Source organism: Labrus bergylta, chromosome 1 (assembly GCF_963930695.1).
Source record: "Labrus bergylta chromosome 1, fLabBer1.1, whole genome shotgun sequence".
In the NCBI taxonomy this organism is placed as follows: domain Eukaryota; kingdom Metazoa; phylum Chordata; class Actinopteri; order Labriformes; family Labridae; genus Labrus; species Labrus bergylta.
The window spans coordinates 11,337,890-11,356,187 of NC_089195.1; the positions used below are offsets into that span (position 1 = coordinate 11,337,890).

Genomic DNA, 18,298 nt, shown 5'->3' on the forward strand with positions numbered 1-18,298 from the left:
GTACAGACAAGTTCAGGGGTTGTGTAAAAGGTGCTTTTGAAAATGTAGACCTAAAAAATGACAGATGCAATAACAAAATGATGTTAAGAATATTGTTTAATTGACTTCATCAGGGCTTACCTTCTCTTCCATGAAGCTCTTGATGAGGACAAGCTTCTGGAAGGACCCCAATCTCTGATTCCAGTCGCCCCTGATATCTTGCTCCCCTCCTTTGGACTCCCCAAGAGGAAGCAAATCTGACACATAGCCATCCCAGTTCTTCGGGTTAATAGATGCCTGAAACCGTCCTAAAGGAGAGTTGATTTAATAACACAAAAATGTTCAAATACCACTGCTTAGTAGTGTATACTGTATGTGATTTGTGTCTATGGAGGGAGAGGAATGGTTCGACTAAATTATTCGACAGTTGAAAAAATATTTTGTTAAAAGGTGTTTCATTAAAGTATTCATAAAAAACTGTTATTATTCACTCAATATGCTGATTCTTGCTTAATCATTCAGTATAACAACGATTTTGGGTTACCTAGCTCTATCTGGAGATTGACTCTGGTGATTTCCTTGGAGATGTCCTTGAAGCAGGGCAATGTGTCTTCCAGCTCACAACAAGTCTTCCATTGAAAATCACTTAGCCATGGCACATCTGGCTGTTCTGCATACACCTGGGGGGATGAGAAAATGAAAAGAAGGAAATTATTACAGAAGAAGAGGAGATTGGAATATGTTGACAGGCAGACCTGAGTAAGATAAGATGAATGAATTAATTAATTTGACCACCAACCCCACAATCCATTCACAAGGGTATTACGAGCTTGATAAAAACGGATACTGAGAAACTCAGAAAACACTATCATGAATGCTTAATGAGCTTGTAAGGTTAAAAAATGAAAATTCAAGGGGTGCTGCTGGTCTAGCAGTTAGTTAGCATGCCCCATGTACAGAGGCTGTAGCTCTTGAGGTGGGCAGCCTGGGTTTGAGTGTAATTCCCCAATCTCTCTCCCTGATGTCTGACACTGCCCACTGTCCTGTCTCTATGGTAAAGGCATTAAAAAATAAATGTATAAAAAAAAACTTAAGATTGAAAATAAATAACAATGATAAAATTGAGGAAATAAATAACATAATAAAACAGTTGAAGACAATCCACACAAAATAAAATAATAAAACACTCAAAGGTAATTCAATAAAATATATAAATAAAAAATGGAAAACGTATCCATAAAAATAAAATAAAATAAAACAAAAAGATAATACAACACTACAAGCTAATCCAGAGAATAAAATAGAATACGATTTTATATGAATCAATAAAACAGAATAGAATCTAATATATGTAAATAAATACACAACTCATTTACTTACTTTTAAATCCTGACCACCTTGGATAGGAGACTAATTTTGTCTTTCTTGAATGGCCAATTTATGTTGCAGTTCAGTCAAAAAAACAATGAAAATTGTAAATTGCAGACCCTCTTTATGCCTTTCAATATCAGATTTACCAAAACATAAATATTTGACTTTACAAAAAAGCAGTTAAAACTACTGATTTGTCTACGAACAAAATATAGTTTACTGAAATCTCCTTGCTGTCTTTACTTCTCTGAATTATAAAATTTAAAATAGTGGCATTTTTATGACGATTTGACTGTTTAATTTTTTGGTAAAGCTAGATTCTAAATTGTGCTTTTTTCACTTAAGAAATATCAGTAAGCTGAGAACATTAGTGTCTTTCACAGAACTTGAGATGATTTTGCACACCTTTGTCTCATCTCGTATTGATTATTGTAATGCTCTTTTCACCTCATTTCGCATGTCTGCCCTAAACCATCTCCAGTCAATCCAGAATGCTGCTGCTGCTCGATTACTCACCAGGTCAAACAAATGGTCTCACATCGCTCCGATACTGAAAACACTGCACTGGCTGCCTGTGGCATATAGTATTAAGTTTAAAATTCTCATTCACGGTCAGGTCCCAGGTTATCTGTCAGAACTCATTCACCCGTATTCACCCAACCGTTCACTAAGGTCAAACACCCTACACCTGCTGTCTGTCCTGCAGACACATTTTAAGACTCGTGGGGATCGTGCGTTTCAGTCCATAGCACCAATCCTCTGGAATTCTCTACCCATCTCCCTACGTCTTTCTGACTCTGTTGAGTCTTTTAAAAACAATTAAAAACGTTAATGTTTAGACAGGCCTATGGGTCATCAGGTCCACCAAAGTTTACCAACTCATCTATGTTTTATTGTGCCAATCATTGTTCCTGGTTATAGCAGGATTTTATGATGTCATCCATGACGTACTAATTTTTTTATTTTTTATTATTTCATTGTATGTATGCTGTTGTTGTTTTTTGTTGATGTGAAGCACTTTGTTGCCTTTGTCTGCGAAAAGCTCTATATAAATAAACTTTATTATTATTATCATTATTATTCTGTACAGCAGGCTTCGAATTAAACAGTGGCGTTTGGGGAGCCCTGTTTTCTGGCGTGCACCATGACTTCTTAATTCATGTGTAATTCCGTGGCAGCATGGTCAGAAGAACGACATATCACTGAACAAAAAATTTGGAAAGCACCTGAAATTTGTGAATGCATCCCTGATTCCATAAAAGCATTATATTCAGCAGCTCTGTTAGAGTGATAATATTTAAGACCTGGTATTTATAAATGGCGTCACTCGCAGAATTTCCAGTAGTCATGACTTAAATTCCACTTTATTTTGCCAGAAAAATACATCCTCCTTTAATATATTGAATACACACTCTAACGCTTTCATATCAAATTATTTATAAAAAGATGCATTTTGTTTTGAAATGCAAGTAGAAAATGTTATTCCCCTTTATCTTGTCAGTTACAATTACCAGCTTGAAGAATTTGCATTTTTACCTTTTCAAAAGATGGAGGTCCTCTCAGGAAGTGCTGCCATTCAGCATCAGAGATCTCGCCACGCTGCCTCATGACCTCTATACACAACATAAAGCTGTAGATAAGCTTGTGCTGTTCAAAGAGGCCACGGGACACATTAATGTATGAATTAAGCAGGATCTGATCCAGCAGGATTATGAGGCGCTCCTCTAATATACTGCTCTTCTCAGACGTTTCAATGGTAGAGTTGAAGAGCTGAGTGTGGAAGGAAAAACCGACAGAAAATGATTGACAAAACAGGAAGGAAAAAAAGATATAAACAAAAGATACAATCTCCATATATTGATTTAACATGAGTAAAAAAGAAAACAATGGAGATAATCTCTATAATATACTGTATGTCAGGTTCCACTCTATCACCTGTTTGAAGTATTTAAGGGAGAATTGGTACATTGGATCAATCTCAGAAAGACTGGCAATGACAAAGTACAAGACTGAGCCTCGGGTGGCCACAGGTCTGTAGCGTTCCCTTGCAGTGTTGATCATTAGCTCAGTGGCCTCTGCCTTCTCAAGACGATTTTTTATAGTCTCTGATGTCAACTGCAATGTTTGAAACAAGTAGAGAATGATAATTAAATGAGGTAAATAAATAAAAAACAGGATATGTAGCAGAGAAAAAAAAACATATAAGGACAATTCCAAACACAGGTTGTCATGATCCATATAGATGATGACAGATAATGTCTAATTCACCATCAACATGGAACAAAACATTTATAAGTATTATATATAATTTGCATTATCTTGGATTTACCTTTGACTCCTGTAGTGTCTGAACTAGCTCTTCATTGTCAAGTATATTTCCCTCAGAATTGAAGAGAAGCTTAAGGATGCGGTCTTCAATATATTTGAGCTGGTTTCGGTCAGCATTTATGCACACCACAAGCTCATTCCTCTGTTCCTCAAGATGTGGACTCTCCAGACGCACTACATCACTAAAGAGATGAAGAGGGGTTAGAGGAAGATTATGTTTTTAAAGAGGGTTGGGAACATAAAATAAATAAAAAGCAAATATCAGTCGCTAAACTGCCAGAGATTATTGTCAATGTACAGGTAGGAAAGGTGGGTCAATAGTATATTCATATTCGTGTTACAGTGCATTTATTTACCTTAGAAGTTGGTCCTCTAAGCCAGATTTGGTCACAGTGAAGTTAATAATTGTAACTTTGATACATACCTGAAATAGAAAATGGAAATTCAGAGACAAACATACACATATGAACACACATACAGATGAAAAATGTATTCCCTTCAACATTCATTGACTCTGCTACACTTCTACATGTGAAATAAATGTTATTTAAATGGAAAACGAATACTGCAATGTTTTTAAAATTTGATGCATTTTTAAAACGGCTGATATTCAACAAATAGGCTTTATAGACAATTGCTATGTTTAGCTAGAGATGCGGGTCAGTCCACAGTTCTATAGCTGCTAGACCTGTCTGCTGCCTTTGACACAGTTAACCATAAAATCCTCCTATCCTTGTCTCTGAACTTGGACTCTCAGGGTCTGCCCTCTGCTGGTTCATGTCCTAACTCTCAGGGAGATCTTTTAGAGTCTTTGAAGGGAGAAGTGTCCTAAGCGCACAATTTATCTACAGGGTTGCCTCAAGGGTCAGTTCTTGATCCCATTCTCTCTCCATATACAACTACCAAACTCCATTTGATCTGAGTCCCTTAAAAGACCCAGCTCTTTCGTGAATGCCTACACACTTAATGATCTTGATGATGACAACGATAGTGATGATGACGGAGAGAGGAGAAGAGCAACCTTTGTTCCCAGGGCTGTCCAGCTTCTCAACTCTTAACCCCCCCTCCCAACAGACACCAACACCTCTCACCAGACTTCTAAGCTGTGAACTTTGCTGTATCTACCTCCTTTTCTATTTGCCATGCACCTTAACGGCCTCTGCACTACATCACTTTATTCTATTCTATCCATTTTATATCAGCATTCATACAGTTCGGGTTACTTTATTCCTGTTGTTTCTTATCCATCATTGCACTACAGTCACTTTATTCATTTCAGTATTTACGTTTATAGTTATATTGTATGTATTAGTTCTGTTGTTCCACTATTCGCCATGCACCTTATAACTTATTATTTAGTATTTGCCTACTTGCACATAGCTCTGTATATATATATATATTTATATTATTTCTCGTTTACTGCACATAGTTCTGTATATATCTGGTCACTACTGCACATAGTTCTGTTTACATCTGTTAGTCTGATCAATGTCCACTTATATCTACTCTTTTTCATATTTTGTATTTTAAGTTAAGTTTAAGCTTTAAGTTGTATTTAAATTGACACTTTATATTTAGGTTAAAATGTTTCGTCTACCTGCACTGTTGTTAATTTACTGCTCTGTGTGCCTTTGAATGCCCCCCTCCCCCCGTGTGCCTTTGAATTGATAAAAACCATGGCGATTTTAAGGATGGTTTTAATGCTGATAAGAACTCTCAAGTACAGCTGACAATGTTGTGCTTTGCCTATGTGCATTGCCTGCCAGCACCTGTGTCCGATCTGACTTAATGCTGTTTGTTTGCACTTACTGACACTGTTTCCTCCTTTCTAGATCCTTGCTTGTGTTGTACTTACTCTCTGATGTACGTCGCTTTGGATAAAAGTGTCTGCTAAATGAATCGTAATTATGTAGAACTGTAAAGATTTATTTTTTCCAAGTAACTGCTGTTTTAAATTAATACAAAAAAAACCACTTGAATTAACATGCTGTTGCTGTTCACCTTTGCTCGTATAAAGTCAGCAAGCTTGCAAGTGACTACATCTCTTGATATTATTTGTTTGGAGTGGAGGTATGCAGAGGTGTGTTGTTGTTTGTCTTACCCAAATGAAAAAAAAACATTAAAATGTTTTAAAAGTGTGTGTGCTGTCCTCACCTCTGGTAAGTAGTGTGGGTTCGCCATCTTAGTGGTCATATAGAACCTGAAGTTTTTGTCATAGTCAATATCTGAATCTCCAAGTCTTATCAGAGTCCGTCCACCAGCTACGAATGTCTGTTTCAGCAGGATGGGCTCCAGAGCTGGATCTAGAGTCTCCTTTAACTATACACACATGGTGCAAGAATGCAGGAATGTGAACATACACAAATAGGATTACACAATAAAGCTTGAATAGTAAGATCAGGGTAAAAATATTTTCCAATTAAAAAACCTTGTTTGTGTCAAAACCTTTTTTCACTGTGTTCCTACCTCCTCTAACAGTACAGGTGTGCCCATTCTTATTGCATTTTCTAGTGTTCGGAGAAAGCTTTGGTCTGTCAGCTTAATCACCTTAAGACCATGCCTGGCCTCTCTGGAACGGATCCATCGGTTTGCCTGTGGGTTATGGACATTTGATAAGGAGCTGGATTATTTATATATCTTGAATACGAGAAAGGGAATAACTGTTAGCACTTGATGTAACAAAGTTAGAATACTTAGCATTCCCTTACTGCCCGCTGTGTAAGGGTACACTGTGGCAAGTGCTTTTCTTACTAATTCATGAAATAAATAATTCCCCAAAACAGAAAATCTACCCATTGCCAACAATATCACCAACTGTCATTAAACTTAAATGGGTGTTATAACCAAATACATTTTTTTTTTTTTTAAAACAACAAAATGATAGCAAAAATAAAAAGAGACTGTAAATATAGCACTTCGGAAGGAAACACATTTTTTTGGTGCTGAAAAAAGAAAAAACAGAAAAACAGGCTTCAGAATCACTTTCTTCTCATTATATAAAATTGGTTATAAATAAATTGATTGATTTAAATATGTGTCATTTTGAAAAGATGGAAAATGATCAGGCTTGTACTGCAGCGAGGGTGTGTTCAATGGTGGCCACTACTTTCTGCCCTCCAGTCCTTTGCGCCAGTCATGTGACTGAAAGCTAAGAAATTGGAGCTCCCCAAGGATGTGAAGCGAAGCCTGTGTTGTTTACAAGGTGTTGTTTTCATGTGATGTGCCTGTCCCATTAGTCGTGCGTGTGTATACGTTAAGTAGTTGGTCAACTCGGCTAACATAAGCGTACAGGCAGCTGTAGCTATAGTGATAAGTAAGTTGACATTTGTTTGTGTGTTTCGCTCAGGAACACAACAGTATTAATGTTTTGGTTTGTGCTTGAGTTTTGATGTAGTGTGGCATGTGTTTTGGCCGTGGTGCTTTGTAAGCACATACTATCTCTGTGCAGTGGCTTGTTTGCTGGCGCCTAGCTGGTTGTAGGTTTGTATTTGGCTTTGTATGGGCTGGTAAGTAACTTTAAGGTATTATGGCAGTAGTTGGTTATCCAAGCTCAGAGGCATTTGTTTTGTGCAGGTCAGCTAGACTGCATTGTTGATGTAATTTGTACTTTCTACTAGACACCCTTACTGTGTTATAATTATTGGTAAATTTCAAACATGGCAGAGTATCAGATAGAGGAATTATTTGCCTATGAGGAGCTCATGCAGAGTATATTGGTCAATTGTTACACTGAGGAGAAAGCAAGGGAAGGTAAGTTGAGTTCAGTTTATTGCCATTTGGAAAACATTTGCAAGAGGTAGACAGTACAAGTGACAGGAACAAGAGATAGACAACAAGAAATAATGAGAAAATAAAACTTGACTTTGAGAGAGCTAAACTTGCTTTGAATCGTAGATTTCAGGAGCAACGACAGTTCTTTGATAAGTGTTTGTCTTTGGTGCCATGGTTTGATGCTGAGAAGGATGAGTCCTTTTTCAAGCTGTTTGAGAAGATAGCTTTGCAGCGGGATTGGCCAAAAGGAGAGGGGGGGGGGGGGTCACACACATACATGGCTCCTTAACAGATAAGGCCCAGGAAGAGTATATTGCTCTAGATCTGAGTCGGCTTGATTATTATGATGCTGTGCAACAGCCTGTCTTGAAATCTTGTGAGTTGGTTCCAGAGGCATAAACTCTTTTCACACATACGGAAATCTCCTGAAAAACTCCAGAGATTTGGCTACCTGGAGGGGCAAACAGCCGCATTATTCACGCAGACTTTACACAGAGTTTCTGCGGCCAGACCCCTAGTATTTTTTCCGCAGAAAGTTTGAGTGAGCTGATGTCTGAACTTGGCAGCATACTCTGGAGATTTCAACTCGAGCCAATAGAAAGAGAATGACGTTGAAAACAGTGACTGGCTAAAGTGTCTGCACGCGACCACTACGATCTCCGTGCACGTAATTAAACGTCTGCATTCTGTTTTCTGTTCGTCAGTATGTTGTTCTCCACTCTTTTGAGGATGTTGTCATTCCATTGGATTACACATAGCATTGATATAAAGGCAAATATTCTCATTATAAGGTCGTGTAGCGGACTCTGTTGCTTCGGCCGCTACTTCCGCGTTGTTTGTTTACGTCACGTCTTACCTCAGGAAATCCCCCTGCGCCCCCTCCCCTCTGTCAGGGATAGTCCCCTTGCTGTGAGGAGCATATGTGAACAGCTAGGTCGGGAGAATCTCTGGAGCGGTCCTCCTGCAATTATCTAGATATTTTTCGGAGTGCATATGTGAAAACGGCTATATAGACAGCAAGACAGACAGACTGCAACCACGTAAGACTTATTAAAGAAAGAGTATTCAATATAGTGGTGCAACAAAATGAATCACGTGTTAGGTACAATTAGACGTGGCAGACTTCACAGTTAACTAGACAGAAGTCTAGTCTGTTAACTGAAGCCATTTCCCCCACTCTGAAGAGCAAGATAAATCTGTGTACTCAAGAAAAAAGACATGGGATAAAATTTACCAAGGATTTGAAAAAAGCAAGCTATTGGTGCTATAAGGCAGTGACTATAAATCCATACTGTTGTCTTTCCGGGGAAAAAAAATCAGTCAGTTTACAACTACATGGATATCACATCATGGACATTTAGAAAGAACATTCATACCAAGACCAAAATGATTGATGTGGTGAAGGAGTATAAGGAGAAAGGCTTGACTCAGTTGGACAAGGGTAATAAGATTGCTTTCTCTCTTGTACTATTTACAAGTCCCAAACATGACACCATATGTGAAGCTAATTGATAAACAGATAATTAAAATCCTCCAATAATAAACTCATCAATCATTCTAAAAAAAAATGAATCAAAGCTTGAAATGCCCTTTGGATTGCTGCCTAAATGTTAGCTGTTAGTTCACCTGATCCTGTGGGTCGATCATGAGAGGCCAACGGCGTCCCTCAGTCACCAAGATCCCATTCTCAATAGACACAGTGTCACGTGGCAGACCCTCTGTGTTCCACTCCTGGATGATATATTGTTCACCCAGAATGTTGATCAGGTTGAAGCTGGAACTGATGGGGATGTTCAGTTCCTCACACTGTTTAATCCAGTGGTCAATAAGCTGGGTAAATGGGGCAAAAACATCTATATGAGTACTTTTATTTTTCTCTGTTTTTTTAACATTTTGTTTGAAAGATGATTTGTTTAAAATGTTACAATGTTCAATTCACTTAACAGACGCTTTTATCCAAAGCAACGTACATCAGAGAGTAAATACAACACTAATCCATTCATACACCGCCACTGAAGCAGCGGGAGCAATGCGGGGTTAAGTGTCTTGCCCAAGGACGTACATCGACGAACCCTCAACCTTCCGGTTGAGAGGTGACAACTCTACCAACTGAGCCACAGCCACCACTAAATCTCTTGTCTTTCTGTCCAATTAATATTTTATGATACTTTTTCTTTTCTATCTTATTCTATCTTATGTATAATATGTGGATATATATATGGACAATGCAAGATAATGGTGCATAGTGCACTGTATTGCATCTATGAGCAAATCTAAAGTATGCGCTGTAGTCTATCCTGTGTTACCAAGGTATTTCTAAAGCATTACCCCTATAGTAGAATGTACCTACCAGCTGTCGATAATGGGAAGTGAATGCTCCATAGTAGGCCACACAAGCAGCTGCAATGAAGACATTTCCCCCAACGTTTATAATCTCTTGGTCAAACAAGGCAACACTCTCCTTCCAGCGTATTTGTTCATCCCCTAGAGAAGAAGTAAGCTTCCCTGCCCTGGTCAACCGAATCTTTGTCAAAGCCATAGTGTTAACTTTAGGGAAGAGAACAGGAAGAACACAAAGAAATAGCCAGAAAGGAAAATTAGTCAGGTGATAATGGCAGACTTATTTTATAAAACTGGGTTTAAAAGACACTTTTAATAACTAAGATGGCTAAGAGATTAGCTGGAACTTTCTGGTAGAAATCACTCCATCTTTACGAATTTACAAGAATTTATAAAAAATACGTAGTTTAATTGAATTTCAAACCCAGGTAGAACTCTGAAGTGTTAACAGGTAAATGAAATGCCCCTTACTCAAATCCTCCTTCTCAGTTAAACTGCTGTCAAACTGGTCCTGTAAGTCCTTGATCTGGCTCTCCACCTCCTGAAGCTTTTGTTGCTTCTCTTTCAGGGTAGCCATAGTCATATCCAGTTCTTCCTGCATGTGTTGTAAAACCGGGAAAAGGACAGAGGATAAAGCAATTAGTGAATGATAAAGGTAACGTTTAAATTCTTTATTCTCAATATTTGTTTCAACGTATACGGGCCATCCTGTTTACTAGATCAATTGTAACTGATTGTACTTATTTAGAAAACTGATTTTGGGGGAAAATTATGTTTAAAAAATCCCATTAAAAGGATTTTCAGAATAGATGTACAGTAGATGTTGCAGTTGAGCTCGAGTCTTATTTTTTTTAAAGATTTACTTTTGGGCTTTTTGCCTTAATTGGATAGGATGATGGATAGAGCAGAATCAGCAGAGAGAGCAGTGATGAGAGAGCAGGAAATGACATGCGGGAAAGAAGCCATAGGTCGGGCCTGTACCTATGGCCTGTACCCTGGCCACCTGCTTGGAGGACCAAAGATGGTCATTAAAGCGGCCCCTAACTGCGACCTGATGTGATTAAAACCCATCCCCATTCATTGTGTATTGAAAGCTGAGTGCTCGCTGTTCTGGGTAAGACAGCGACACAGACCAGGCTGGCTGCGCTGTTAACTTGTGTTTCTCTCTTACCATGTTACTTACTGTAAACATGTTTTTCAATGTGAACCTTGAACTGGGGCGGCGCATGCGCAGGGTGTTGTGCGGTGAGACCATAGACTGTAAAAATAAGACTAGCTGCAGGCTGTTGTGTGTGTCCACCGGGAGGTGAATAAAGTTTTGACATCAAATTAACGTTGTGTTTATTACAATTAACAGCTCAACTTTTTCCACATCTTTTCTCCCTCACAAGGTCATAATCATGCATTTACTGAAAAAAACGGTACATTGGTCCGTAAATAAACCTTGTGGAGTGCTCTTTTGATTGAAAGAGTCCTATATTATCATTGTCATAAGAGTGACCAGCCGAGTCGGGCTGCGCAGCTTGCAAGCTAGGAGTCTGTTACTCACAACTTTCTCTGCAGGCTGAGAGCTCAACTACCGTACTGTAGCTAGTAGGAGTGCAAACTCCCGAAAGTGAAAGCAAACGGAACTAAAAGAGCGACACAGTTGTACGGAAACTGCACATTGTAGACATCGCTGAACACAATATAAATTGTCACGCAGGAAAACAGTTAGACTTTTTTTTCTCTATAAGAGATCTTCAAAACAGGGTGCGTCTTATATACCGGTGCGACTTATATTCCGTATTTTACCATTTGTAATTTAATACATGACCAGAAATAATGGAAGGGTTAGAGCTCTGAGACAAAGGAATAACAGTTATATGTCTGCTTTAGGGAATTAAAATATATTCATAGCTTTCATGTGAATAGCTTTACTGAACCTAGCAAACTATTTTTTTATTTTATTATTCTATTATTTTACTATTCTTTTTATCTTTTAGTAATCTGCTTTGATGTAGTGCTATCTTGTAGTCATTCATACTGAAACAATAATGACATGTGACAATAAAAACATGGATACAATAAAAAAAGGCCATACTACGTGGGAGAATGTGTGAAGAATGTCGTGATAGAGACAGATATCACAAAGTAAAAGCTAGTAAGGAATAGGGACACAACACCAGTCCCACAGTTGACTACATTCATCATCTCTGCTGTCTGCCCAAAGCCAAAAACAACACCAAACAGTTCCAACATAAACACAACCGTCAAATGAAAAAATAAACAAGCAGAAATCCAATTACTGCAAACTCTGTCTACTGACAATGTTAGTACACCAGCTGAACAATGGTTTGTACATCTTGGCCATTTTTTTGTCTGCCGTAAAATAGATTTTAACAATCTAGGAGTAATTCAGTAACACTATAAATGTTTCAGCTTTGCATTAAGATTTTTATTTCATATGCTGAATTACCTAAATGAATTTACCATAATATGTCTTCCTTTCGATCAAGAGGATGGTGGATAGCTTACACACAACATACAAAATAATTTTGACATGCCTGCTGGCGAGTAACGATATATTTCCATCATGTTTGTTTATTCATGCTAATTTAGGAGCCAGGTGTAGAGTTTTTAATTTTTAAGTAAACTCAATTTTTAAGTTGTTATGAACAATTTAAAATGCCCTGATTCAGTTTGCCTGCAACAAAACTCTGCCATTGTGCAGCTAAAATGTTGTAACAGTTATTACTGACCTGTGCCATGGCAAGTTTTGCTCTTTTTGGGCCCACTTCTTTGAGGACTTTAGAGTAAAGATCCATGGCTCTGACCCACATGCACATAGACTTGCAGGCTTTGGATACCTTCTCCACCTAAAAGCAGCAACACAATAAGAAATTACAAATAAAATAACAGCACAATTGACCCCTTAATAGTTCTAGACTCTTCATGATGTGCATAACTTGAAAACATGCACTTAAAACCATTGACCACTGTATTCTTTAATAGAGACTAGAAAACACAATTGGTATTACAGGAACTATATATGGCTGGTTGAAGTAATATCGACTGGATTTGTTTGAGTAATGGATTTTCCCAGCACGTACAACAGAATTATCTATCTCTTATTAAGAGTTATCTTTTCTACTCAAACATAAAGGACTGCTTTTTTAACTTTGTAACATTGCAAAACTAAGACATATCTTATCTAAAAAAAAGTTAAAAAATGTTCTTTAAGTTCTTGTATGCTAAATAATTGCAGTTCCTTAATATCAGCCTGGCCAAAGTTTCTAAAGGCTCTTCAGTAAGGCCGAAATGCAGTTGTAAGTACAGTACTAGGAAAGTAAATCATATCCCTTAAATTTCAATAAATTGGATCCCTTTTAAATTAGAATTTACAATTGATAATTTCATCCATAAAGCCGTTACTGTTTAGTCTTGACTTTATTTTTTAAAAGCTAATAACGCCCTATTACCTATACCAGAACATTGCAATCTCTGAGTGCATTTTTTTGGTTCAGTACCTATAATCTCAACATTTAGTATAGTTGACCTCTCCTCTGGATCTACCATACATATTGGTGTGTTACTCAACATACCTTTTCAGGTATGAAATCAGGGTTACTGATGTATTTTTGCAGCTTTAGAAGGATTTGTGGCTTGATATTATCCTTGTCGTAGTCTGTCAGACGCCTGAGGAAATTTGCGTCTCCCAGTACTTGCTTGGCACCTTGCCAGTCCGGTCTGTAAGGACAAAGGGATATTAGTGAGAATTTGTGAAAAAAGATCTTACATAATATCTGATAAAAGCTGAAGAATGCCCATGCATGGCTTTATTAGACTTAAAACATTCCTTTTTGATAAAACTTATAGTTAGGGCTGGCGCAGGTGTAGACCAGCTCCTAGCTATGCTGCTATAGGCTTAGACTACCGGAGGAACTGGCACCTTGAGCTCTTATCTGTCCCTCTCTCTCTCTCTCTCTCTCTCTCTCTCTCTGTGCACAACATCAGATTGGCACAGGCTTGAGAAGGGAATCATAACTGGCTGCACCATCTCAGTCATCCTTTTTGCCCTAGCCATGAACATGACCGTTAAGTCTGAGGAGGTGGAGTGTCCAGGACACCTGGTCAAATTTCTAGCGGGCAGACATCCACCGCATCAGATTTCTGGTCCAAGTGGTCTATGACACCTTACAAAGTCCAGCAAACCTTCACACATGAGGCAAGACTGAGACACCTTCCTGCTCCCTGTGCGCTGGGAGAGGATGATCATTTGGGAGTTGACTGTGCCCTGGGAAGATTACATGGAGGAGGTTTACGAGAGGAAGCTATCCAAATACAGGGAGCTGGTGGAGCAGTGTAGAGAGCAAGGCTGGCTCTTCGTGAGCCGATTGAAGTGGGCTGTCAGGGATTTGCTTGGCGCTCTATCTGCAAAGCTCTGGCAGGCCTTGTTACAGGAACTGCGAAGACTAGAGCCACAGGTTCCATCAATAAAGCTGCAGAGGAAGCTACCCTGTGGCTTTGTATAAAGAGGGCGAGCCCATGGATTGCTGCAGCTGGGATGCAATGAAGGACTTGAACAACCCCGGATGGATCACCTGGGTGAGGGGGTCTAATGTTGAAAGACCCGAAACCACCAATGACCTAAGGAACATCACTGATGATGCATCCTAGCACAATACTGGAGATGTATCTTGCAAACAAACTCTTCCCTTTCAACAGGCTGTTTGCCTTACTGATACAGAGGTGGTTTCAGTTGCTTAACAAGTTTTGGATGTTAGGCAATGAGAAAACAGTTTTATTTACATTAAGAATAGGTGCTTGATTTACATAGAGATGAAAAAAATGAATACTTAGGGAGGCAGTTAGGAAAGGACAGAAGGAGGGAAAGAACAAGAGGGAGAAAACACAATATTAAATACCACCCATAACCTGACATTGTGAAACTATTAACATACATAGAGTCTACATGATTTATGACAACATTTTTTACATCTGCTTGCAATAGTAGAAAGAATACTGACTTGCAGCTAAGCAGGATGCACACAGCCTCCATGACGGTCATGACAAGGTCTGGCGGCTTGGTAAACACCTTGATCTCAGAGATGTCTGCCTTGTCAAGGGAATTCAGAGCCTGATTGGCACCCTGGAGGGCTGGCAGAGCCTCATCTAGGTCTCTCTGAGCGTCATCAGCTATGGCTTGAGTATCTTCAGCCTTGACCTTGGCCAAAGCCTCATCTTCCTTAACTACTTTACGCACCTGTGAAAATTGTATTTTTTGCAAGATACAAATTCAGAAATGAGAAAACTGTATCAAGCCTTATCTTTACATTAGAGAAGACAGTTGCCATATGTTTTCAAATATTATGTTATAATAATTCATTATCCCTCTCACACACACGCAAATACACACACACACCTGGTCAGCGCTCTCCTGGTCTATAGCCAATTTCTCCATAAGGGCATCAACATCAATGGATTTTTGTTTTAGGACTGGCTCCAGAGCAGACAAGTCTACTTTCATTTTGTCCACAAGCTTGTTGGTCTCCAGGAGTTTTGTAAGACCATTCTTAATACGATCCCTGGCCTGCAAATAAATAAACCCACACTCAGACTATATAATGAATATTTCTGTAACATTGCCACATCCCCAAAGAAGATATTACATGAGAAAAAAGTTCAAAGTCACAATAAACCTGTACCTACAGCAACTATCTTCTGCTTTGTCTTCAACAATGTTGAGTCATTAATGTCAGGCCAATTTAATATCAGTATACAGTTAGGGTTGTTTCTCACCGTTTAAATTATACATAAAATGCAATAAACACGGGAATTGTAAGACTTACGAGCACTAAATTTGTTCTTTTCCCTTCTAGCATAGATAGGTAGAGGTTGATGAGCTCCAGGTAAGAGGTAGGCGTAGTATAGTATCTTCGTCTCAGTTCTGAGTAGAAGCGCTCAGCCATGTTGGTGGCACTAGTGTGTATTTCCACACACATGGCTGAGAAGCTCTGTTTTAGCTCATCACTGCCAAACTCCACATTCTGAAAAAATGCTTGAGAAACTGAGAGCAGTGCCTCATGAGGCCACTGAACATCAGGGAGAAAGTGGGATACAGTTTTTAGTGCATAGAAGTTTTGGGGGTTTTCTTTAATTGCACACTTAATTCAAAATAACATGAGGAACAAAAATATTTTATTACGTCACCCCAAAACAAAACTTGAGTAGATAAAGTCAGAAAAACAAGATCCATACCTGCACAAACCAGTCAATGGTGCAGCAGTTGACAATTGAAGGAAACATTCGACAGCGGGACCTGAAAGCATCACCCACAGGACTCATACACAGCACAATGTGCAGGTTTTTCCGTACACGCGAGATGAAATACTGGAACACCTGAAGGCCCCACAAACACACACACAGATTAGTAATTTCTGGGGGTTTGGACTAAGCAGTCAGATCAACTTTATGACACCCTCATGGACACTGACTTAAAATAACTAGTTTTACCCTGACCCAATGGCTATATCTGCACAGAAATGTCAGCAGTATTGATCACATCTGAATGGCTGAAGGAGTAGAAATTAAGCATCTGATACAGAGTGGGTGGAACTTGTTATGGGATGGTCTGATTATTCTAATCAATTTGTAAGCAAGGATGAAGACTGTTATCCTCCTCCATCACTCACCAAGTTAACTACACAGACCATATCCTGCTACAAAAGCGACAAGGGTGAAGTTAAACACTTTGTGGTAGGAACATTTAATTACAAAAGCAGACCTGAAGGTACTAATTGGGTAACACTGTTCAGACTATTACTATAAGAGATATGTTCAACAAGGGTTAAGGCATCAAATGCAAATGACTTTGACAGAAACTAATTGTACAGCAGAAAATACTTGGAGTAATTTACCATGTACACATAAGCCAAATACAGCATCAAATGGGCAAATGTCTTTGAGTTACACACTCATACTGGACTAGACATAACTGTTCAAAACCCCTAGTTCATATTAGACCTAAAAATAAAGATTGCAATGACTCAATGCTGCCCGATATTATTTAAAAAAAAAAGATTTGGCAAAAAAGCCTTTCCGTACCCTAATCTTTTGAGCACTTTACAAGTAAAGTTGAAAAACACTACCATATAAGTTTGGTTAAAATTATCATCACACTAGTGTGTTCTTTTAACTCTTCAAAAAGCCTTATTTCCTGAATTCACAACTGAAGAAATCTTGGTATAATTTTTTATAATATAAAAAGACTACTCAATTTAATCATCAAGTGAATTATTGAGTTTAAGTAAGTGTTTATGGCTGTGTTTACCTCATCTCTGTTCTCTTCACTGATTCCAGCCTCTTTGGCTTTCGGGCGAGTGACAGCAAGTACTTGTTCCAGCTCATCCTTCTCAAAAAGATTAGGCACTTCACCAGAGTTCAGCATGTTGTTAATATCCTCCAAAAACTCTTCTACCACAATCTATGGCAGGAAAGAGAGAGTGGAGAGTTCTGTATACACTTGGGAATCATCATGAACTACAAACAAAACTAAAAATTATGTACATGATTACAAATGTTTATTTGGCTGTCGGTCAGTGGTAGAATCGGTCATCTCTTAATTGAAAGTCAGGGATTTGATTCCTAGCATCTTCAGCAAAATGTCCTTGTCCTTGAGCAAGACACTGAACCCAAAATTGCTGCACAATCAGCATGGTAATGTGTATGGATCGGATTAGTTATTGATGGACACTTTAAATAGCAACTTCTGCAATCAGTGTGTAATTGTGGTGTGAATGGGTAAATGTGACCTGCAGTGTATGAAGTGCTTTTAGTAGTCAGAGGACTGGAAAAGTGCTGTAAAAGTTCATGTCAATTTATCATTTCAAGTCCATTTATTATCTTTAGAAGAGCAAAGTCATCATATCACACCTGATTATCTGTAAATAGGAACACCATATCCTTGCCCTCCACACCAGCCATCTTGTACAGCCTCCTCAAGTCTTCATGGAAGCTATCATAGTTATAGCCTCGGCTCAGTTCAATCTCAAAGCAACAGTACCCACACATATGGGCTGACAACCGAGTGAGTGACTGCTTGCCTGTACCTCCTACCCCCACGAGAAGGGCATTGCCTCTCTCCTGGCGAATCATCCGAGCGATCCTTAAATAAATAAAAATAAACAATGTTTACAGCCTGGTCTTTTGTAAAGGAGAAAGCCGGAAATGCTGTTGTTACAAGATATAGCTCACAAGTTTCACTAACGTGTCATGTACACTCATCGACCACTTTATTAGGTACACCTTGCTGGTACCAGGTTGGACCCCCTTTTCCCTTCAGAAATGCCTTAATTCTTTGTGGCATAGATTCAACAATGTGCTGGAAACATTTCTTTAGAGATTTTGGTCAACATTGACATAATATCATCACACAGTTGCTGCAGATTTGTGGGCTGCACATCCATGAGACGAATCTCCCATTCCACTACATCCCAAAATTGCTCTTTTAGATTGAGATCTGTTGACT

The 18,298-nt window shown here is 38.7% G+C and overlaps 1 protein-coding gene across 1 annotated transcript in view; it reads right to left on the reverse strand.

The window, feature by feature from the left end:
- Nucleotides 1-18,298, reverse strand: part of dnah6 (dynein, axonemal, heavy chain 6) — a 77,523-nt gene that overhangs the window by 22,422 nt on the left and 36,803 nt on the right. The window contains exons 51-69 of the mRNA XM_065954021.1: nt 17,704-17,935; nt 17,102-17,254; nt 16,030-16,170; nt 15,621-15,863; nt 15,194-15,361; nt 14,799-15,034; nt 13,374-13,518; nt 12,527-12,647; nt 10,261-10,380; nt 9,800-9,996; nt 9,076-9,279; nt 6,145-6,270; nt 5,833-5,997; nt 4,035-4,102; nt 3,680-3,860; nt 3,286-3,465; nt 2,887-3,120; nt 524-659; nt 121-287 (exon numbers count right to left, since the gene is read on the reverse strand). Coding sequence (XP_065810093.1) covers nt 121-287; nt 524-659; nt 2,887-3,120; nt 3,286-3,465; nt 3,680-3,860; nt 4,035-4,102; nt 5,833-5,997; nt 6,145-6,270; nt 9,076-9,279; nt 9,800-9,996; nt 10,261-10,380; nt 12,527-12,647; nt 13,374-13,518; nt 14,799-15,034; nt 15,194-15,361; nt 15,621-15,863; nt 16,030-16,170; nt 17,102-17,254; nt 17,704-17,935 — 3,217 coding nt within the window. The remainder of the gene's footprint in view (nt 1-120; nt 288-523; nt 660-2,886; nt 3,121-3,285; nt 3,466-3,679; nt 3,861-4,034; nt 4,103-5,832; nt 5,998-6,144; nt 6,271-9,075; nt 9,280-9,799; nt 9,997-10,260; nt 10,381-12,526; nt 12,648-13,373; nt 13,519-14,798; nt 15,035-15,193; nt 15,362-15,620; nt 15,864-16,029; nt 16,171-17,101; nt 17,255-17,703; nt 17,936-18,298) is intronic.